The 24,377-nt window shown below is 35.6% G+C and overlaps 2 protein-coding genes and 1 long non-coding RNA gene across 3 annotated transcripts; all 3 read left to right on the forward strand.

Annotated features, from left to right (window-relative positions):
• Positions 1,033–7,174, forward strand: LOC109713986 (40S ribosomal protein S20-1-like). Its single transcript, XM_020238329.1, has 3 exons — positions 1,033–1,269; positions 1,383–1,496; positions 6,789–7,174. The coding sequence occupies exons 1-3, from the start codon at positions 1,143–1,145 to the stop codon at positions 6,929–6,931; spliced, it is 384 nt and encodes a 127-aa protein (XP_020093918.1). The 5' UTR covers positions 1,033–1,142; the 3' UTR covers positions 6,932–7,174.
• LOC109713985 (UDP-glucuronate 4-epimerase 3-like) lies at positions 11,075–13,585 on the forward strand. Its single transcript, XM_020238328.1, has 2 exons — positions 11,075–11,394; positions 11,501–13,585. The coding sequence occupies exon 2, from the start codon at positions 11,501–11,503 to the stop codon at positions 12,974–12,976; it is 1,476 nt and encodes a 491-aa protein (XP_020093917.1). The 5' UTR covers positions 11,075–11,394; the 3' UTR covers positions 12,977–13,585.
• Positions 19,532–22,288, forward strand: LOC109713708. Its single transcript, XR_002217152.1, has 2 exons — positions 19,532–21,733; positions 21,840–22,288. It is a non-coding gene; the product is annotated as an uncharacterized LOC109713708 (long non-coding RNA).

A 24,377-nucleotide genomic window follows, 5' to 3' on the forward strand; every position in this document is an offset into this window, starting at 1 on the left:
GGCGGGGAGGTCGCAGATGCGCTGTTGCTGCTGCTGATCAGAGGCGAAGGAGGAGGAGAAAGAGAAAGAGGAGGAGGTGGAGGGGAAAGAGGATAAGATTCATGAGAAAGAAGAAGAAGAAAAAGAGAAATTGTGTAAATTTTATTCAAAGGGTGCAACTTTCGTTTAAAAAGTGTAACTCTTATTATAAAGAGTATAATTTCTGTCTTAAAGAGTGCAATTTTTATTTTAAATAGTATAAAAATTTTTAAAAACAGTGTAACCTTTATTTTAACCATGCAATTTCATCTTCTTTTTTCTTCTTCTATAATTTGATTTCTCGCGTAGAAATTTTGTTTAATTTTTTTATATTTTTTCTCTCTATAATTTATTTTTGGTCACGACTTCTCTCTTGGCTTCTATTGCAACCACCGCCTTTGCCGAAGTATAATTATTTTTCATCGTCGGCGTGCTTCTTGGCCTCGAAAAGCACTTCCTCTTCATTGCTAGCGGCGATGGTGGAGACGGCGGATTTGTTTGGCAGGTAGAAAATCTGCTGTAGTGAAGGTGGAGGGCGAAGGTGGAGGAAGAGGACGCGGTACCGTCCTCGCTATCGTCGTGAAGGGCCGCAAAGGCAATGGAGGAGGGTCAGAGAGAAAAAAAAAAGAGAGTTGCAGCGCGGCCTCGACGTAGTCGGAGGCCGGAGGGGAGGCTAGCCATTTCCGCCTCCGCCTCCGCCTCCGCCTCCGTCGACTTCTTCGGCGAGAAAAAAGAAGAAGGCGAGAAAAAATAGGAGAGTGAGAAATATATAAGAATATTTTAATCAGTTTATTGAAAATCCGGATCGAATCTGCAAAATTGAAAAAGATGGTCCAATTTTATAAAAATTTAAAACTTCTAGAATTTTTATACAAATTGGCCAATTTAATTTTATTAAAGTTTGTGATTTATAATGTATAATAATTTAAAAGTTTGAGTACGAAAATATAATTTAAAGGTGAGGGACAATATAATAGGCCAAGTATTATAAACCCTAACTCCGATTTGCTATTCGGCCCCCTATATAATCGGCTCCTCACCTGTCGCGAAACCCTAGCCGCCAGTTTCCCCGTAGAGCGCGAGAGAGACGAAGAGAGCGAAGAGAGAGAAAGGAGTGAGCGACCATGGCGGCGGCGGCGACTCCGTACGGGGTGATGAAGGGGGCGAAACTGGGGATCGAGGAGCCCCGCGAGCAGGTCAATCGCATACGCATCACCCTCTCGTCCAAGGACGTCAAAAACCTCGAGAAAGGTGACCGTTCTCCCTCTGATTAGGGTTAGGGTTAGGGTTAGGGTTAGGGTTAGGGTTAGGGTTTGTATCGATATCCTTGAAGCTAGAGATTACTATGTGTGTTCTGGGTGTAGTTTGCGCGGATCTAGTGAAGGGAGCCAAGGATAAGCAGCTTAGGGTTAAAGGGCCGGTTCGCATCCCAACCAAGGTCCTACACATTACGACACGGAAGTCTCCTTGTGGCGAAGGTTAAACCTTTTATCTTGTATCTGTGATTCTATGTTCTTTAATTGTTCATATCTTGTTCGTTTTGTTTGTTTTCCCTTTTTTATTCATTTCGTGTTGCAAATGATGAGTTTTGGATTCATCTGCGTGAGATGGGCGGATATCATGTGTTTTCGCTGGAACTATTAGCTTCATTCTAATCTATCTACTTATCTCAGTTTGTGTAATTGTTCTTGTAGTATAGCATCTGAGCATTTTTTTTTTAATTACTATTTGCTCTTACATCTTAGAAGATGAAGGTTGTTAGTTAGGAACATTTGATTTGCATGATTCTCTTGTGCTTGAGAGATGTGTGCATGCAAGTTCAATCTATTTGTTTGTGCCGCAGATAAGTTTTAGATAGAAATTTATGGAACTTACTTGAAGAAGTTGAAGAATGGGCTGCTTTGATCAACTACCCAACCTTTAAAAGTTATGATTTTGGCACCTAATCTTTCTAATCACTTAAATTTGAGCCATTTGATGGCTCTTCTATTGCAAAATTGGATGCACTTCTTGCTTTAGTGGGAATGCAGTCATATAAATTATGTGAGATATTCAAATAAAGTCTGGTAAAATAAATGATGCATCTAATAAAAGAACCGTTAAATGGCTCAAGTAGACTGACTTTTTAAGTTTTTGGTAGCAAAATAAAAAATTCTATAGGTTACATATTCAAATAAAAAAGGGTCAGTACTTCAGGTAAGTTTCATGCATTTTTACCAAAAATTTTACGATATGAGATACTCAAATAAAATCTGGTAAAATAAACGCTGCATCTAATGAGAGAAGCGTCCAATGGCTCAAGTAAAATGACTTAAAAGGTTTGGTAGCAAAATCAAAACTTTTAAAAGTTGCATATTCAAATAAAAAGGTCAATAGTTCAGGTTAATGCATTTTTACCTAAATTTTATGATGTCCTGAACGGTCTATTGTATTTAAAATGTAGTATTATTTTTTGCTTAAGAGTTTTCCTTTCCCTAAGGTGCTCTTCAAAAGGAAAATGTGCAAATCCAACTAACTGGTGATATAAATTATGTTTCATTATTCTTCTTAATCTTTTGAGGATTAAACCCCTTAGTTAAATGATTAATTGTGCTTATGGAACATTTTTAAAGTAGTTTTTCTAGTATTCACATCTGCATCAAAGTTTTTTGAAACTAATTTGTTTGATAAATGAACGTTTTCCCCCATATTCCTGTTTACCCAGTAATTGTCTCTCCTTCATAACATTTGCTAGAAGCATATAATAAGAAAGTGGCTCTTATTAAGAAATTTTTGTCGCTGCTGCTGTAATTGTGAAGTGACAAGTGCACCGTTGCAGGATCTTGTTATCTACTTTGTTTCCTTTGAGTGGGTTTTGAAAAAAATGGGGATTTTTAAAAATTATCTTTTGAAATATTGCCCCATACTGAATAGGAGTTTTTGCCATTTTACAAACTGAAAAATTGAATGCTGCATATCAGACATGTTATCTTTACCATTTCCGTTGTTCACTTTGGTTTATCGCATTTTCGTGTATTGAGTGGCTTCATCTTTTTACATTGTGATCTAACGAAAGCCTAAAGTGATCTGTTAGATGGTAGGAGTCAAGTGAAACTATTGATCAGACCATTCTTCGATTATTGTGTATGAAAGTTGACATTCTTTGGTTATTGTGTATGAAAGTTGATATACCATCAATTTATGCATATACTCATTGGCCTCAAGTTTGATGATAATTTGCTGTGTGACTTGCCTGGGTGAGTGCATTATTGACTATTCCAAAGTGAATCATTTGAATTGTATCTCCAAATTACTTATGTATATGTATGTATATGTATGTATATATGTGTATATGTGTATATGTATGCGCGCGTGTGTGTGTATCTACACATATTACATATATCATATACATATACATATACATATACTGTACCGGAGTTCCGGTACTATAGTCTTGTTTTCGATCTTAGGGTGTTAAAATTAACGATCCACACCGTTAAATATGATCTAGGGTATATGAAGTTCTTAGGAATAAAATTTTAGTTTTTTTCGACATCGTTTACTTAGTAAATAAATTATGTCAAAATGGACGGTGGAAATTGAATAATCTTTAAAATTTGAGCGTAGGACTTTTAAATTCAAGATCAAGAATGTTAACCTTAATCTAGATAGTTTAAACTATTTTCTATCAAAATTTGAAGAAATTTAGATTCTTCTACACCGTTAAACTCCAAACCCGCCATAGTAGCCATTGAAAATTGACAATTTTGAAATGGTTTGATCATAAAGTAAATTATGTCGAAAAAATACAAAATTTTATTTCTAAAAACTTTAAATACCTTAGATCAGTTTTAACAATGTGGATCGTTGATTTGAACACCCTAAGATCGAAAACGAGACTAGTACCGGAGCCCGGTACTATAGATAGTATAGGAGACTAGCTCTCTCTCTCTCTCTCTCTCTATATATATATATATATATATATATATATATATATATACATACATACAGACATACAAACATACACATACACATACACATACACATACAGATATACATATATACATGTATATACATATACATATATACATACATATACATATACATATATACATATATACATATATAGAATTGAGCTGGAATACTATCGGTAGCAAACGGGTTCCATTGCCACCCATTTGTTTTTGATGATGGAGCCTCCAAATCGACGATCGGTACTGTTGAAAATGATCTATACCACTTGAAGTATCTAGAAATCAAATTTCATGCTTTTTCGATATTGTTCTCTTATTCATCAAGTGGGTGTAAAAATGAACGGCTGAAAATGAATATCCTCTAAAATGTGATGATAGGAATTTTGTAATCAAGATCGAGAGTATAGATCTTGTTCTAAATAGTTTAAAGAATTTTCTAATCAAAATTTAATTAATTTGGATAGCTTTACACCTTTAAACGAGAAAATGCCTCATATCGACTATTAAAATTACAAATTTTGAAACCCTTTGATCATTAGGTCAATGATGTTGAAAAGATTAGAAATTTGATTTTTAGATACTTCAAGTGATATAGAAAATGCATAAAAATTGTTCAATTCTGAGACTACTCGATCACAAGTTAAGTGATGTCAAAAAATTACAAAATTTAATTCCTAAGGTATCGTTTGGTTCGGGGATAAGCAAAAAGTGGCTATTCCAGGGATAGGTATAAATTGAGGTATATGCGGGGATTAGATCAATTTTGCGTTTGGATGAAAATTGGGTTATTTCTGGGAATAAAAAAAATAGCGTTTGGTTAGGTAAGATGGAATAAGAAAGATAGTGGGTTTTAATAAATAAAAAATAATGATATTATCCTCTTATTATATTTGAATTTAAATTTTTAAATTTTTAATTTTAAAATTTTAACTTTTAAATTTCAAAATTTGAAATTTAAAATCTCAAATTTAAAATTCAAAATTTTAAATTTTAAATTTCAAACTTTAAATTTAAGATCAAATTTAAATTTAATAAATATAAAATATCAAATTTTAAATTTCAAAATTAAAATATCAAAATTAAAATTTATAATTTATAATTTATAATTTATAATTATAAACTTTAATTTTGAGATTATAAATTATAAATTATAAATTTGTAAATTTTAAAATTTTAAATTTTAAATTTTTAAAATTTTAAAATAAGAATAGGAGTGGGAACAATTAATAAAAATAATTTATTATAATACATTTATAATTTTTTTTAAAATTCTACTTAAACTTAAATTTAATAAAAATAATTTATTATAATATTCAAATATAATTTATTATAAATTTTATTATAATATTTAAATATAAATAATATTTATTAATATAGTACAATTAATAATTGTATAATAAAAATAATGTATTATAATATATAAGATATTATAATTATATAATTTAGTTTTAATTCAATTTATAATAATTTTAATTAAGTTTGAAATTAAGAATTGGAATAGCACCATTCCACTAAAATGGTGGAATAGCAAATCCCTTGTTATTCCGGAATAATCGGGAATAGCAAGGTTTGGCCGGGATAAAATATCCCGGCCAAATTTCACCCCGTTTGGCGGAATAGTGGGGATAACTTTCGTTATCCCCGCTTATCCCCCGAACCAAACGGGGCCTAAAAGTTTTGAATGTTCTAGATAAACTTGAACGGTGTGGATCGTCGATTCGGATGTTGTATCATCGAAAATGGCTAAATAGTACCGAGCCAGAATACTCTTATGAGTATTCTTGCCCATCTCTCTCTCTCTCTCTCTCTCTCTCTCTCTTTATATTTTTATGCCTATTAAGTGCAGTAATGAAGTATGCTTCATTATTGCATTTCTTAATCTTTTAAGGTTTAAATCTCTTAACCATATCTTTTCGTATGTTTCAGTAACATTTTTATGATTATTAATGTAACCTGTTATCATATATATATCGATTTTTTTTTTCTTTTAATTAGTATACTTGTAAATGGACATTTTTATTCATTTAGTCCTGTTTGCTGAGTAATTCCTTCTCCTTGTAACAAACAAGTGGTTCTTAGTAAGAAATCTCGGTAGCTGCTCTTGAGATTGGACGTAGCAGGGGCATGTTGCAGGATATTGTAATCACCTCAGTTTCCTTTTGAGTGGAAAAAGTTGAGCTTTTTAGTAAATGATCTTTGAGATTTTGTTTCCTACTGATAGGACTGTTTGGTCTTACCTTCTTTCTAAATAAGAAGTTGCAGCTACTAATTAAATATATTATCTTTACCCTTGTCCCTTTTTCTTTTTATTTCATCGTATTTCTTCTTATTCTGACTGGTTTCATCTTAAAGTTTTGATGGTATCAAGCCTAAACTGATTTCCTAGGAGTGTGAGGCAAAAGTTTTGACCTAACCAAATTCTGATTATTGTTCATGAAAGCTGATTTATCACTATAGATTTAAGTGTAACTTCAGTGAATCTGAAGTTTGAAGATAATTTGCTGGCAACTTGCCTGTATGCGTACATAATTGGCCATCCAAAGGAAGGATTGGATGTTGTAGATCCAAATTTCATTACACCTATAGTGACAGAAACTATGATGCCCTATGGATGGTGCGAGGAGGTGACATACTGGATGATATAAAGCCAGTTTGCATATGTTATATCTTTGTATAGGTTAATATTTTTTTGATCTTCGGCAAAATATCATGGTTTGTTGGTTTTCACTTGGTGGTAATGGTTCGTTCTGGTGTAGTTTTCTAATGCTAGAATTTTTCTGTGATCATTATTTTCATGGTAATTTTTGTGTAATGCAGGAACGAACACATGGGATCGCTTTGAGTTTCGCATCCACAAGAGGGTGATTGACCTCTACAGCTCTCCTGAAGTGGTGAAGCAGATCACCTCCATCACTATTGAGCCTGGTGTGGATGTTGAGGTCACCATTGCAGATCTCTGAAAAGCTAATTTTCTGTAGGTGTCCTAGATATCAATTATATGATCCTCTATTTGGTAATCTTTTCTCTTATAGTCATTTCTTTTTATTGAGACTCAGATTTTAGAGCCTTATCATCTTTTTGTTTTTCGAATTTAGAACCAAGTTTTTGGTTTGAGCTATAATATTATGCAGTTGTTAAAAGTGAGTTTTTACTATGCTTTTGTGTGTTAAAAGTTGAGGCATGACCCCTACCTCACCTTATGATGTCCTTAATGGCTTCCGCTTGTCAAAGCTTCAAGTGCTGTTTGAGTAGAGTGATTCAAATATGCATTTTTTTTTTCCATTAAGTGCTGTTTGAGTAGAGTGATTCAAATATGCATTTTTTTTTTCCAAATAAATTTCCCTTGAGAGCTTCACAATCTGAAGCTGCTGCTTTTTGGGATCACGAACTTATTTCAGATCATACTGGCTAGAGGCTGTAGCATTTTGATTGTTGAATGCTTTATCTTCTGCTCCTCAATGCTTGTCTTCTGCTTCTCGAGCAGACAACCTGTGTATATTCAGGGATATTTCCTGCCTGGTTGCTGGCTCCAAAGGAAGAACTGTTTCTTTTTTTTTTTTTGTTGTTGTCGTTGTTGTTGTTGTTGTTGTTGTTGTTGTTGTTGTGGAAGTGTTTGCTACAGAAGGTTAGGTTAAATTTTTGCCGCAAGAGAGAGGTCTTTTACTCTGAAAATTGTCTTGCTGTTGCAGCGCTAGAGTAAGGAATTCAATTTGGGACAGGAAGTGTTAATTTTATGGTGAAATTGTATGACAGTAAAAAGCTAATAAGTGAATTAAAATTTTAAAATAAAATTTCTGTAAAAATATTATTTACAAACAGTAAAAAAATTCAAATGACATTATAAAGTCACTGCAGAAATATTAACTTTTTTTTTTTTTTTTTTTTGCTTGATTCTGTCAAACACACTACAGTTTTTAAATAAAATCAATTTTCTAAATTAAAATTAATTTTCAAATTAAAATTAACTATACAAAATTTACTTCTCTAATAATTAAACCAAACAGGTCCATAGTCACATGCAACCAGTAATACAAGGATTAGAATTCTATACTAGTGACAGGGCTTTGATAAGATGAATTCATGACACAACACTACAAAATAACTCTGTAATAGAAAACTTCGGCTACGATCGTACGGTCAAAAAGCACGGTGCAAACATTGTTTTCATTGATAATAAATTAGGTAGATCATGCTAATTTAGTCAAGATATGATTGTATAGTTTCATCAAAACATGAAAAGGCATATTTTCATTTTCTTCTACCGCAGCTCAAATTGGCTAAATAATGTTGGATAGTTCTCAATCTAAAACAAGCCCTAAGTTATTACTAATTAGTAATAATAAGTAGGTTAGAGTAGAATAGCATTATACTTATACCACTCAATGTATCTAACTCAATTGAAAAGATTTAATAGTTGGTATCTATTGTCTAAGTTCGAAATCTAATTATTTTATGTTTATATTTGATTTTAAATAAAAAAAATAAACGAAGTGGATCTTGTTCTCAAAATTAAAAAAAGAATTATACTTATTCTGGAATGTGCACAAGAGTAAAATTAGAACTGAATCAACTGGTTCCAACAGAGTACTTATTCTGGAATGTGCACAAGAGTAAAATTAGAATTGAATCAACTGGTTCCTACAGAGCCATACCAAGTTAGTATTCGCCTTTGTCCTCAATTTTTGCGTGCATTGGGTCCCAAAATTCAGAATCAAAGCGCGTTGCACCGAGTTTTATTAATATTTATATAACTGCACATATCTAAACAGATACCGATGTATATATATATATATATAGAGTTGAGCTAGAATACTCTCAAAAGTACCAAGAGGTTGGTATTTTTGAATTTTTAACCCTTAAATGAAGAAATGTAAGGTTGGGATGGTGGTGGTAGGTGGTGGTAGGTGGAATAGTGTTTGATCCAAGAACTATTAGTAATCATGGAGTAGATCCAAGGGCTAAAAACCTATAAGCACCAAGGGGGTAAGACTTCTAAAAGTATTCTAGCTCAATTCTCTCTCTCTCTCTCTCTCTCTCTCTCTCTCTATATATATATATATATATAGAGTTCGGTTGCTACGCTATCTATCGATAGCACCAAGCATTTTGTGCTATCAAGTTTTCTGCTGTTAGATTAATCTCTTTGATTATTTTTACCCGTTAGATTATACTATTCAACCAACCACCCACTCAACCCTAGGAGGTCCATATCATTCTAACCGCACATTTCTCAATCTAATGGCTAAAAAATCGATAGTAACAAGAGTTTGGTGCTATTGATAGTATTCTAATCTAGTTCTATATATAGAGTCTGGCCGCTATGCTATCGATAGCACTAAGTACTTGGTGCTATCAAGTTTTCTGCCGTAGAGTTTAGTGGTAGTCCCCTTAGGGTTGAGTGGGTGGTTGGTTGAATAGTATGATCTACAGGATGAAATTGATTAAAGTATAAATTTAACGGCTAAAAAATTAATAGTAAAAAAGTTCAAATACTATTAATAGTATGTCAGCTCAACTCTCCCTCCCTCTCTCTATATATAGAGTAAAGCTACTATGCTATCGGAAGCATAGGAGATCTGATGTTTTCGACTTTTTAGCCCTTAGATCAACTATTTTGATCATTTTTAACTTTTGGATTAATACTATTATCTTGTAGGGACCACTTTACCCTAAGAGTACTATTCAATCTTAGGAGCGGACCGCAATCATCCCAAACATACAATTCTTGATCCAAAGGTAAAAAAATCGAAAACATCAAATTCTCTATATTTCCAATAGTATAGTAGCTTTACACTATATATATATTTGATGGAATTTACCATATACCTATTTTGAGCTTTTGAATCTATTATTAGGGAGTACACGGCTGGGGCATGATAGAAATGCAACATTTGCAAGCTGTAACTACCCAACCAATGCTTGCTTTACTTGAAAGTGTGACTCTACTCTAATTGGAACTCTAATATCGGGTTTGGGTTCGAAAACTTGGATCCAGTGACTTATCTTATTCCGTTCTGAACCGAAGATGGCTTATTTACTTTAAAGTTTGATAGTAGTTTTTAGGAAAAACTTCAGAAACCCCCCATGTGGTTTCGTAGTTTCTCACTTTGCCCCCCTGTGGTTTAAAGTGTATCAATTTGCCCCCCTGTGGTTTCGTTTTTATCTTTTCGGTAGCTTTTCGTTAATATTTCGTTAAATTATATACAAAAAACTTCAGATACCCATCTATATTTATCAAATATTCACTTTAGTACCCTTTAATTTTAACTTTATTACTAATTTAAGGAAAAAAAATAATGAAATTGATAGGAAAAAGAGAAAAACAAAATCACAGGAGGGCAAATTGATACATTTTAAACCACATGGGGGCAAAGTGAGAAATTATGAAACCACAAGGGGGTTTTTTGAAGTTTTCCCTAGTTTTTAATAACCAACTGGATTCAAATACAGATCTATCCTAGATGGACTCGAGCACAATTATTAGCCCAACTCAATTTCTCGTGAATTTGATCATTGTCTAGTTAAAACACTGACTCAATATCTCATCTCGAACTATGTGAATAAAGTAACCAGTGGCTTTTTGGATTTAGATTCGAATCCGAAACGAATCCGACGCTTTGACACCGCTTACGCGAACGACCAAAACAAAACTGGCTTGCTTATGCTTTGTTCTCTCTCTTAAAAACTTCATATAAAACAAAAAAAGGGGCTTTTACCCATTTATTCCTTATTATGAAGTTACGAAAATACCTTTTTAAACCCTAGTTTCTATTAGTAAATCTAAAAATCTGGGAACAAATGAAATTTTTTTGAAAATCAATGAGTGAATTTTGGTAAATTAGAAATAAATATATTAGATATATTTGGAGTTGTAGAAGGAATATTTGATATTATTCCAAAAAAATATATATCAGAGTACTTATTTTCACTTATACCTCTCACACAAATACTCTCTCTCTCTCTAATAAATCCCAGCAGTCCTAATCAAAATTAAGAAACAAATTGCCCTGGCTTAGAAATTAGCACTTGCTTAGAAACTAAGCGACAACCAGGTGGTCCTAATCTCCAAGATACACCGAAAAGGCAAAAGGAAATATCCCAAATCCGCATTTTTCACCGGACACCCCGAACCTTTTTCGCTTTTTATTTGACCTCCTCTATCACTTCCTCTTTCTCTTTTTCTGTCTAAATTACCTTCAAATGAAGCCAAGAACAATACACATTGCTTATAGTAATGGGTTTTAGTTTCCCTCCCCCTTCCAACAAAGCATATTCCCAGTTTCACATTACAAAAAGTAAGAAGAGAGAGAGAGAGAGAGAGAGAGAGAGAGAAATTGGGCTACATTACATTTCCGTTCTTGGGTAGTAGCAGTAGCAACGAGAAACAAGAAGGGAGGAAAAAGATAGTAATAATAGTAAATTGGTGGGTTTTTCTTTATTTACTATTTTCTTTTTTTTTTTGGTTTATTAATAATTAATAATAATAATTTTTTGGAGAAATCTACTACTATTATTGTTGGACGGCTCAGATGAAGCCCATCATCTCCTCCCACCTCGACGCCCCTCCTCCCATGGCGTCGTCTTCTTCCTCCTCCTCATCCGCCGCCGCCGCCGCGTCCTCCTCCTGCTCGGCCGGCGGCGGCGGAGGAAACCCTAAGCCCAAGCCGGAGAAACCCCCCTATAACCACCCCTACCACCGCCTCCTCCCCCGCTGGCACCACCACCATCACCATGTCCCGTCTCTCTCCAAGCTCTCCATTTGGTCCTTCTTCGCCCTCGCCCTGTTCCTGGCCCTCTTCCTCCTCTCCCCCAAACCCCACGCCCCTTCTTCGTCCTCCTCCTCCTCCTCGGCGGCCCGCGAGGAGCGCCGCCGCTCCCTCCGCGCCGCCGCCGCCGCCGGGGCCTGGGAGCGGAGCGTGCGCGCGTCGGCTGCCCCGCGGCGCGGCGCGCCGGGCGGCCTCTCGGTGCTCGTCACGGGCGCCGCGGGCTTCGTCGGGTGCCACGCCGCCGCCGCGCTGCGGCGCCGCGGCGACGGGGTCGTGGGCCTCGACTCCTTCAACGACTACTACGACCCCTCCCTCAAGCGCGCCCGCGCCGCGCTCCTGTGGCGCGCGGGGGTGTTCGTCGTGGAGGGCGACATCAACGACGCCCCGCTCCTCCGCAAGGTGTTCGACGCCGCCCCCTTCTCCCACGTCCTCCACCTGGCCGCCCAAGCCGGGGTGCGCCACGCCCTCAAGAACCCCTCCTCCTACGTCGCCTCCAACGTCAACGGCCTCGTCTCCCTCCTCGAGGCCTGCCGCTCCGCCGATCCCCAGCCCGCCGTCGTCTGGGCCTCCTCCTCCTCCGTCTACGGCCTCAACACCCGCACCCCCTTCTCCGAATCCGACCGCACCGATCGCCCCGCCTCCTTATACGCCGCCACCAAGAAGGCCGGCGAGGAAATTGCCCACGTTTACAATCACATCTACGGGCTCTCCATCACCGGCCTCCGCTTCTTCACCGTTTACGGCCCCTGGGGCCGCCCTGACATGGCCTACTTCTCCTTCACCCGCGACATCCTCCGCGGCAAGCCCATCACCGTCTTCGAGGGCCCCGGCCACGCCACCGTGGCGCGCGACTTCACCTACATCGACGACATTGTGCGTGGCTGCCTCGCCGCCGTCGACACCGCCGGGAAGAGCACGGGGAGCCGGGGCAAGAAGCGCGGGCCCGCCCCGCTCCGGGTCTACAACCTCGGGAACACGGCCCCCGTGCCCGTCGCGGAGCTCGTCACGATCTTGGAGCGGCTCTTGAAGGCGAAGGCGATAAGGAAGGTGGTGAAGATGCCGCGGAACGGCGATGTGCAGTTCACTCATGCCAATATTAGTTTGGCGGAGAGGGAGCTCGGGTACCGGCCCACAACGAATCTGCATACCGGGCTCAAGAAGTTCGTGCGGTGGTATCTCGATTACTATGGTAAGAAGAGTGGCAGGCACGGCGGGGCCGGCAGCATCAGCGCAAGCTGAGGTTGCGGCACCGGCAGCTTCATAAGGTGGTCAGGGATATTACTAACTCTTCCTCCCATTCTTCTACTTGTTCTTCGAATTATGGAATTCTTTTCCTCGTATTTGAATTTAGTTGGCTACAGTTAGTACTGGATTGCTTGTTCCTCGCATTTCTTATGTTTCGTCGGGTGTATCTATAGTAGTGCTGCATTGTTAGATGAACGCGGTGGAAGATGGAAGTGAAGAGGGGATGTGGGTCTGGCATCGGCAAGGGTGGTTTTTTTTTTTCCTTTTATTTTTTCTTCCCCACGCCCCCACTCGTGAAGTTTGCAGGACATTCATGATTTAGTACTATGAAGAGGATGAAGCACGCATAAGGTGTCATGTTTTTTTTAACTCTTTTTTGATCCTTCTTATGTTCACGGCAGCATTAATTGCAGGCGCTGTGTCGCGATCTATGTGATGAATATTTAGCATTCATGCTGTACATGACTAATTCGAGAAAAACATGCTAATTGACGGACATCTTGCCGTGTAAATTTGTAATGAGAGCCACGACCGATGGCTTTTGGTTTTGTTGCTTCTGTTTTTATTAGCAAAGAAGAGTTGAGGCTTTTTGGTTCTTTTGAATGTAAGATTTTGAGAATTGTTATCAAATAAGCACTCTAAATACTCTAGTTCCTGACATTTGAAATTGCTAATGATGAGTTTGATGCTTTTATAAACTCAACGCATCGTAACCTCTATGGAGCAATTATTCTAGAGCTAGAATTGCCTGAAGATTCACTCTCTTGACTATATTAGGGCTTGCAATTTTTGTAATTCATCATTTCTGGCCTTTTCTTGTGCCGCCAGACATGTTTTTTTCTCATTTACTTTTTTATGGACTCTTGTCATAGTTATGTGAGATGATATGATTTTGTTATTTTTTGATGTACGATGAGATATTTACTTCTGGTTCTGAAACAGAAACTTTTCCTTTAGCACTCTTACAAGTGGTCCTAATACAATTTAGATTGATTTCTTCCTAAAGTGACTTTTAATTTGTCGAGTTGTAAAGAGTACAATTTGATGCCTAAAGGGAGCACGGCTGCAAAATAAAAGTTAGTAGTGCTTGACACTTGACTCTTGTTTTAATAAATACAGAAGAAAGAGCAAAGGAATTATGTGTCCTGGGATTAGAAGAGTACAATTTGGTAGGGGTTAAGAATTAAGAAACCAGTCATAGTATGGTAAATAGAAATTGATCCCAGATGAAACTTAGTTGAGTTCACTGTATCATTAGTGTGGTAAAACTGTTCTATGAAAATTGAGAGGAACTAGCCAGTAGACATGAAGCTTTAGATGAACTGCTGGTTGGCCAGGTGCTTCAAATAGGTACATGTTATGTTTGAGGATGGATATATAATATTCTTTAAAGATTCAGATTGTTTTGGTTACTCTAATTGTAAATAATTTTGTTTGTGCTCAAAGCTTTCAAACATATCTAGAACAAATTTAGGTTAATGGAATTGCTTTTGTAAGGGCTTAGGCCTTTGTGATTCCAAAATGTTGGTTTGTTCTTCTCAAACTGTAGGATTCACTAGGAAGTTCTAATAGAGTTGCAGACCCAAGTATTATAATTCTTCCCATGGCATGTTGCGTCAGCACCTTTTTTTTCTCCCAAATTGGATCACTGTGTGACTTTTGTGGGGAATATTTGTAATTTTTGTTCATCCTGAAGTTAGAAAGGCCCCAACATGCTGTCCCATCTGCTTAATGCTCGTACTTATTTAGAATGTTGCTGTTATTTTCAAACAATCATTTTCTCATAATACCATTCTTCTTCATCACAATAACACAGTATGACCAAAACTTGAGGTTTTTTTTTATTTTTTATTTTTTATTTTCTATGTTTGGAAATAGGACATCTTTGTGAATTTTAATTTAGTTCTATTTGGGTACTTCAATGTGTTGAGTAGTAATATTCACTTTCTCTGTATTTAGATTTCTAATTGATCATTGTTGCTCATAGGCCCTTGTGCCTTTCCTATTATATCTTTAAATACATGAAGAATCATCCATCGTCTATGTTATTGAGAGTTTGCTGATGGAAAATAAGTTTCACTTGCATCGAAGCGAGGACATTTTTTGACTTATTTGAAGTTCTTGGAAAATAATCCAAGATAGTGTTTTGCAACCAAAATATTAGGTACAAAGCATTGCATAATTTCACAATTTTGTCCAACTCTGGTTTGTGTTTTGTCCTTATTTGCACCGTGTAAGATGTCGCTTTCTTATTCGAACTTTCTAACTTGTCAGCTTGCTTGAATTTTTCTCCTCTTGCTTGAGAAAAGAACAAAGTTCCAGGTACTTATTTTTCACAAATTGTTTATTTTCGTTCTGTCATTCTCCATATCAGTAACCCTATGTAAATGCCCCATATTGCTTGTGGATAGCTTTTGTTAATTTCTGACTATCATTATTATGTTACTGCATCTGCTTTTTATGCCTGAACTATTGTCAAGACTAAGACATATTTAGACTAATTGTTTGGTACCTGGTATGCTAGAATGTATGATGTACTTGCTGTTCCACTGAATCTGTTGGTTGTCTATTGTTTAGTGAGATTTGTTAGTGTGTTTATACTCTAGTTGTTGTGATACATGATTGAAATTTATGATGGCAGTTATTTTCAGAACTATGAGTTTGATTTTACCATTATTATATAATTTAGGACATAAGTTTAATCCGATCTTGATTATACTGCTCACGGTTTAATTTGAATTTGAGTTAGAACTGATTTGAATTTGAGTTAGCACCGGGTTCCAATTTTATGTTTTTAGCTATTTTGGCGAAACCAAATAACGAAAATCACAAACTTTCTCGAACTAAAATTCTATGAGGCTAACATGAAGAAAAGCTGATTGATATTTAACCTTTGCAGATGTTTTATTAGAAAGCTTATCAGATTGATGATTGTTCAATGGGAGTGTCCACTTAGTTTGTTAGAAAGCTCATCAGATAAATTTATCTGCGTACCGTATGCTCGTCGAAACAGCAGGGAGGAAACATAAGGATATTTGTCATGATTTACTGTGTAATAATGCAGGAGCGATCGCATGAGTGGTTCTTTTATGGTTGTAATTATTTTAGCAATTAGGTGTTCGGTTATTCTTAATAAAATTAGAGTCGTGAAACTAGCTCCATTCGAAGGCACCTCAAAACATGAACACGCCAATGCACACGCGCATACGCACACAAAGCAAACATTGCGCCTTTTTAAGCGTCCTTTTAAGAGTCCAGTATAAGATGTTCCAAAATCCAAGTATAGTAGTAGTACTTACCAGTGGAAAGAGAAGAATGGTAGCTAGTACTTTGTATTGATGACTTTCTTATGTAAGATGTTAAGAAATATGACATAGATGAGGTCTGCCATGACATAGATCTGCTGTTATTTTCAATTTCGTTGGTTGTCTAAATCACTTCATCAGTAGTTAGGTTTGTATTTTTTCTGAATACTTTGCAAACCAGTTAGTCTATGATTTCGAATTCTTCTTTCTGATTAAATGTGCATATTTCTGACCTTATGTTTGTTGGTTTTGTTAAAATTTGCATCTTCGTATTTCCTTCGCTAAATTGACATTTCTTACTAGTTGCATGGTTTTTTTTTTTCCCCTAAACACTAACAGCACAGCACACGATGCTTATGCTTTACTGAAATTGGTCGCAAAGTTTTTTCTTTCGCACTTTATCTATTATGTTTTTTATTGCAAAGCTCATTTTGTGTAGATTAGTTTTAAGGTTCTTAATTCCTTATAAAAGTTGCGAGTATGATTTTCCTCGTACTTCTTCTTCTTTTTTCTTTTTTCTTTTTTTTTTTTGAACTTATATATTAGCTGCTTTACGGACATCTGACACTTTTTATTATCTCATGTGAACAAGACATGGTCAATAACTCAACATTTACTTTTCTCTGTCCTCGTGAAATATGCGAATGGCATGAGTTTGTACAGCAATAAGTTGCTCATCACTAATTAATATCGTATGAAAGTATATATAGTCCTTTAAGTGGTCTGTATAACTTTTTGTGCTCATTAATATGTATGAGAGAGTAATAATTCATACTAGTGTAGGTGCCCGCGCGTCGGCAACCGATCATTTCTATAGAAATAAATCAATATATATAATAATTAATGAAAATGATATCATAATTGACTTTCATTCGTTAAAATACGTGAAAAAGTCGAAAAGTAGTTACAATGCATAAAATGATAGCGGAAAGCTCTACTCTATGTTTAGTTAAACATGTGGGTCTAAAGATATATTTATCATAGTAATGAAAGAATAATATGATCAACAAATACAAAAAGACTTAGAATTAACTTACTAATTCCTATACATTATAATTTACAAACACTCTTTCACTACTAAATCTTATATCTTTAATGCCCCTTCTTCGAATATTTATAGGGCTTTCATTAATTGGCTGTATCGTCAGAAATCTTTCTCTTAATATATTATAGCTCTTAACGCACTGAAATCCAACAAAATAAAAAAAATAACAAAATTAGAATAGATAAGAAATTTAATTGAAAATGTAAATTACTTAAGAATAGAATAATCACAAATGCACTTGTCATTATGATGTTATGAGATGAAATATATCTAAGTCGCTGAATAGTAGATAGAGCAAAAATCTACAATGAAAAATAACAAAGCAAGAATAACGGAGCAGTAAGCAAAAATAAGTAGATAAAAAAAAAAAGATTCACTGAATATGAGCTAGGATAATTAGATTTTCATCGGTATTTTTGCACTAAATACACCAATTTTATTCTTGCAAATCAATAGTTTGTGAACAATTAATAGAAGCAAGAGTTGTCCATCATTGCTCATTTCTTTATACACACTTATTAACTGGAAATTATTATTCCAGTGAACCTCCGCCCTTCCTTTTGGTGAATAAGACCCATATTTAAGGCAAATAGACTATTGAACTCCATATGTAACATGAAAGCATAGTATTAAGTATAATCAACATAGCCAAACTCAGAGAAATACAAAAAATCTTTAGAAGAAATGTCCAACAAAACTTAATAGGACTTATATTTATGGCAATTGAGAGACTAACTTAATTTAAAAAGCAAAAGGAAGCACATGCTGAGAAAATTAACTTGGTTAACTTGGCATATATAAATTCAGAGTACATTGATGGAACTAAAAAAGTAAAACTATCAAAAAACTTAAAACTAAAATTGCACATTGTTAGTTAAAAAAAGCTATATTGACCTATTTATGTAATTTAAATGGCAAAATGCTTATAAATTGAAAATTGATGATTAGAAATGGACTAATTATGGATTACTTTATTAGCTTGTTTCTTGCCTCTCAACCAACCTCCAAATGTTGTCTAAATTGTGAAACCCTCATATTCATTGTCGCTTCCATTTCATCATTGTTGGGCTTTCTAAGCAGATCTTTGTGCAAGCTCTCATTCATCTTATAAATTGCCTATATTTTAATGACATAAAGGATATAAAAAAGTCGATAATTTGCAAATAAGCAGTTAAAAAGGTTTTTAAATTGCGAGTATGTCTAATAAAAATATAAACTCTTGAATAGTAAAATCTCTGTTAAGAATAACATTGTAGACAATAGAGAGAAAAAAAACACGATCCATATTATTCTCACCTAAAGTGAGATATACAAAGTACTCGATATATATATTGTTTAAGGAAGAAGATAAGGCAATTACAAAGTTATCAGTGATCTAATTTGCCATTCCATTAGGATTTGAGTGATCTCATTACAGCTATATTACTCAACAAGGAGTAACAATGTTGGATTTATTTTCCACAATCAAAATTCTAAGTCTAAACAGATGTACTAAAACTGTTATCGACCGGTCTTTTAGCTAACATGATATCTAAGTACTGTTAGTTCCCACCACATATATTTGCTAATTTACTATATTCAGATCCTTTAATTCTTCCATTGCCTTCTGTGACATCTACATTGTCTATGCCTTTGGCATGGTATATAAGAAAAATAAGCAACCAAATTTAGTAAATTTAATAGAATGAGAAGTTTGGAGCGGATAGTCATGTACAGATCAAACAACTACATAGCAACAATCTTCCCAAGGAGAGATTGATTCAGAACTAAGTTGTCTTATTTTTAAGGAAACAACTGATTCAATGATGCATTGTTTTTTTTGGATTATAAAAAGGCTTCAAATCTGTACATGGACTGCAATAGAATCCTAGCAGTACAACAAATTAACTTAATAAAAGTATGTTCACCTTCAACCCTGGATAATTCTCATTTGTTGTGTACATAAATTTGTGGCACCACATGTAGAAACTAAATACTTCCGAAATTTTTTTTTTTCACATGAATCCAGTAACTGGACAATTCTCATTTGTTGCATACATAACCTTACGATAGCACTTATAGAAATCAAATACTCCCAAAAAAAATTTTCTCATATCAATTTAGTAATTCTTCTGCAGTAAACAATAATATGACATTTCAACTGATCCACAAAACTTAAAATAAAATACTAAATCCATATCTCCTAAGTTCACAAAAACTATAATTTATGAACTATAAGAATGACTTGAAATGGAAAGAAATAGAGAATAAATGTTAAATAAGGCCGAAATTATATGTGATTACACTTTCCTAAATTAGATTATGTAATTAGGGACTTGATTTATGTAACGGCTTGATTTTAGGGATGCCTTAGAATCAAAGTCTATATATATCCTTGTACCTAAGTTTTTAAATGAATAATAAAAAAAATGGTACAGTTACTACATATATTGTAACATGGTATCAGAGACAAGTTGAACCTGTGCAAATCTAAAAAAAAAAAAAAAAAAAATCGACGTCGCCTGCGTCGCCGCCGTCCTCTGACTACTCCGGTCGCTACTGCTCACCATTGCTTGCCGCTCAGATCTATTCATTGGCTGATCAAACCGCTTTCGTCGCCGAGAACAAGACCAACCTCAGATCTAGATCTGAAACCAAACTTAGATCTGCCCAGCCATTTGAAGTCACCGTCAACCTCATCCTTTTGCCCCTGCTGCTGTCACCAATCCAACACCGCTCCATCAACCATAGCAGTGATTTTTTCCTCTCAGGTAGCTTCCAAACCTTAAGAATGCACGAGGTTGATTCTTCTTCGTAAAGAGAAGAGTTCAATCATGTAGAAATTTGAAGTATAATAAAAGAAGAGAGACAAAGATATACGTGGTTCGGCCTATAGCCTACATCCACGGAGAAGGTAACGACTCTTATTCTCATATCATGCATATGCAAGGTTCACCCTTTATTTATACAAATCATAGAGATCTCAAACTAAGGAAATAATTTTAAATAAAAGGAAGTGTATATTAGAAATCAATCAGTGGTGCCAAATAGGAAGTGAATATCAATCCTATTTGGCAACTTATTTCCATCACTCCCCCTCAAGTTGGTGCGTAAATGTCAATGGAGCCCAACTTGGACAAAATTTAGTGAAAACGACATTTATTCACAGCTTTCGTAAAGATATCGGCTAGTTGATCTTCGCTCCGAACATATGGAGTGCTAATGATCTTGGACTGTACCATCTCACGGACAAAATGGCAATCAACTTCAATGTGTTTCGTTCTTTCATGAAATACTGGATTGGATGCAATGTGAATAGCTGCTTGATTATCACAGAACATAGTCATCGGCTCTTTTGTTTTAAAGCTCATGTCTTGAAGCAGTGCCTTCAACCACACTAACTCACTTGAAGTGGATGCCATAGATCTATATTCAGCCTCAGCACTTGATCTTGCAACTACATTCTGTTTTTTACTCTTCCAAGTTACCAAATTACCTCCTACTAGAGTACAGTATCCTGTTGTAGACCTTCTATCAGTCGGATTTCCAGCCCAGTCAGCATCAATAAACCCACTTATTTCTATGTGACCTGCCTTTTTCATCCAAATTCCTCTACCTGGTGATGTTTTAAGGTACCTGAGAATCCTATCAACAGCTTGCATATGACTAGTTAATGGATTATGCATATATTGACTTACCAAGCTAACAGCATATGTTATATCAGGTCTGGTGATTGTCAAATAAATCAATTTTCCTGCCAATTGCTGAAAACGAGTTACATCTTTGAGGGGTTTTCCTTCCACAAAATCAAATTTATAGTTGCAACCAATAGGGGTATCAACTGGTTTCACTGCAAGTTTCCCTGTTTCCTTGAGTAAGTCCAAAGTATATTTTCTTTGGCAAATAAATAAACTTTTATTTGAATAGGCAATTTCAATTCCAAGAAAATATTTGAGTTTTCCAAGATCCTTGATATCAAATGTCATTTTAAGATAACTTTTGAGTTTTGAAATCCCTTCGAAGTTGCTACCCATAAAAACAATATCATCAACATAAATCAAAACAATTATGATACTGGTGTTATCCGTCTTAACAAACATAGAGGAATCAGCAACACTTCGTTTAAAGCCGACTTGAGTAAGAGCTGAACTAAGTTTTGCATACCATGCGCGTGGGGATTGTTTGAGACCATATATAGCTTTATTCAATTTACAAACAAGATTTTTTTGGTGTTGACTTTCATGACCTGGAGGAAGATCCATATAAACTTGTTCCTCAAGATTTCCATGCAAGAAGGCATTCTTAACGTCCATTTGAAAAAGCGGCCAGTCGTGATTCACGGCAACAGAAAGAAGAACTCGAACAGTGCTCATTTTGGCTACTGGAGCACAGGTTTCTTTGTAATCAACTCCATAAGTTTGAGTAAACCCTTTAGCTACTAATCTTGCCTTATGTCTTTCAATTGATCCATCACTATTGTATTTAATTTTATAAACCCATCTACATCCTATGGCCTTTTTTCCAATAGGTAACTCGACCAAGTCCCAAGTATGGTTTTTCTTCAGTGCACGAAGTTCTTCTTTCATTGCTTTTTTCCACACTGGTTGGGAGTTAGCATCTTGAAAACTAGTTGGTTCCATATTATTAGAAATGGAACTAAGAAAGGCTGAACAACTGGAAGAAATTTTGTCATAAAGAATGTGATTTTGTAGAGGATAGGAAGAAGCATGATAGGTATAAAAACCTTGCAATCTAGATGAAGGGCGAGGAATTTGAGATGACCTATGAACATTGGAGATCTGTTGGACTTGTTCAGACTGAGTGGCAATGTCAGTAGGGCCTTTGTCATCATCTTCGACATTATTCTGGCCTTCGACGCCTTGAACTTCATGTTGTTTCTCATTGCTGATTTGTACTTCACTAATTCTTGTATTTGATCCATCATAAGGTAATGGTGTGATCCCGGCTTCTTTGTAATTCTCCCCCTGAATGCTATTCTCTCTGTTCTCATTAAAATAAGCTTGATTTTCAGAAAAAACAACATCTCTTGAAACAAACAATCTTTTCTTTGCTGGATCATAACATTTATAACCTTTTTTTGTAGAGGAATAACCAAGAATTAAATAAGCATTTAATAGCACGTTTGTCAAGCTTATCTCTATTTTGCTCATTAATGTGAACATAGCATACACATCCAAAAATGCGTAAATGATTCAGGTCAATATTCCTTCCCTTCAAGATCTAAAGAGGAGATTCATTATTAAGCACTTTACTTGGTAACCTATTAATTAGGTAACAAGCTGTGAGTATAGCGTCAGACCAATAAGTTTTAGGAACATGCATTTGAAACATTAAGCATCTTGTAACATCTAGTAAGTGTATATTTTTCCTTTCAGCAATCCCGTTCTGTTGAGGTGTACCGACACAAGTCGTTTGATGTATAATCCCAAGATTAGAGAGATGTTCACAGAAACATTTGTTATAATACTCTTTTCCATTATTAGTTCTCAAAACTTTAACCTTTGCATTATATTGATTTGAAATCATATTAAGAAAATCTTTAAAGGCAGTAAAAACTTTAGTTTTGTGCTTCAACAAATAAATCCAAGTACACCGAGAATTATCATCAATGAAACTGACAAAGTATCGAAAACCATCACGAGAATCAATAGGTGCAGGACCCCATACATCGGAATGCATTAAACTAAAGAGTTCATCAGATTTTTTCATAAACAGTTGAAACGGCAGTCTAGTTTGTTTAGAAAATTGACAAACATCACAAGCATCAGAATTAGAAGATATAGAAGGTATCAAAATACTTAAAACTTTGTCAGAAGGATGACCCATTCTACTGTGCCATAAGCTGAAATTTTCATGCAGTCCTTTTTTTGCTACCAAAACTTTACTCTTTTGATCAAACAAATAAAGGCCTTGGTGGAATTTTCCTTCACCAATCTTCTTCCCCGTGGTTCTGTCCTGAAAAATTACCGAATAAGGTATGAAGGTAACATTGCAATTTAGATCTTGGGTAAGTTTACGAATAGAGAGTAAATTGGATGGAAAAGATGGCATGAAAAGAACATCTGATTTGTGAGATTCAGAAAAGAAACTAGTCTTTCCAACTCCCTGCACAGGAATTAATGATCCATTTGCAATTGAAACAGGATTTCTGCAGATGGAATCTTGGTAGTGTGATAAGCAATTCAAATTACCGGTCATATGATCAGTAGCACCGGAATCAACGACCCAAGTTGTGTTATCAGAAATTAATGCAATGGAGTTACCTGATTCGTTTGCTGCTGTAGAAGAGTTCTAAGTGGAGGGTGATGTGGAGGACGGTACAGATTTGCTAAGGTGTTGAAGGAGCTGAGTGAGCTTTTCAACAGAGATATGAGTTTCCGAAGAAGCAACTTGAGCTATTGGTCTATTATCATTATCTCTACCTTTGCTCTTGTAAGGTTTCAAGTGAGGATGTAAAACCCAACATCTGTCTTTAATATGACCTATAGCATTGCAATGATCACATCTGGGTGGAGGTCTTCCACTTTGCCCTCTGTTTCTACTAGTACCCTTTGCATCATTATGAAAAGGCTTCTTATACTCATTCTTTTCTTTCAAGGCAGCAAAAGCACTAGTTTCAGAGAACTCACTTTGATGCTTTGGTTCTAAATTCATAGCCTTTTTTCTAGTCTCTTCACGTTGTATAATAGCACAAACACTATTAAGAGAAGGAAGTTCCAGGCTCATCAAAATTTGGCTCTTCTAAGACTCTCATATTCCGGTTTTAAATTAGCAAGAAGTTGAAAAATCTTTTCCTCCTCAGAACATTTTTGGAGAGTCTTTAAATCAGTAATTAGAGGTTGATAAAGATTTAATTCATCCCACATAGCTTTAAGAGTGCCCAGACGCTCAATAAAAGACTTATCTCCTTGCTTTGCCCTTGTAATATCATGCTTTAACTCAAATATTAGGGATGCATTATTTTGTTGACTATACAGAGTTTTAACAGAATCCCAAAGATCTTTAGCAGTTTCAAAAACGTAAAAATTTCAGCAATTCTGGGTTC

Source organism: Ananas comosus, linkage group 8 (assembly GCF_001540865.1).
Source record: "Ananas comosus cultivar F153 linkage group 8, ASM154086v1, whole genome shotgun sequence".
Taxonomy (NCBI): Eukaryota; Viridiplantae; Streptophyta; class Magnoliopsida; order Poales; family Bromeliaceae; genus Ananas; species Ananas comosus.

Bases quoted from the DNA above. Each gene is read 5' to 3' on its own strand.
- LOC109713986 (XM_020238329.1), top strand. From the start codon at position 1,143: ATGGCGGCGGCGGCGACTCCGTACGGGGTGATGAAGGGGGCGAAACTG. The intron at 1,270-1,382 runs GTGACCGTTCTC...TTCTGGGTGTAG, and splicing joins CGTCAAAAACCTCGAGAAAG to TTTGCGCGGATCTAGTGAAG. The intron at 1,497-6,788 runs GTTAAACCTTTT...TGTGTAATGCAG, and splicing joins GAAGTCTCCTTGTGGCGAAG to GAACGAACACATGGGATCGC.
- LOC109713985 (XM_020238328.1), top strand. From the start codon at position 11,501: ATGAAGCCCATCATCTCCTCCCACCTCGACGCCCCTCCTCCCATGGCG.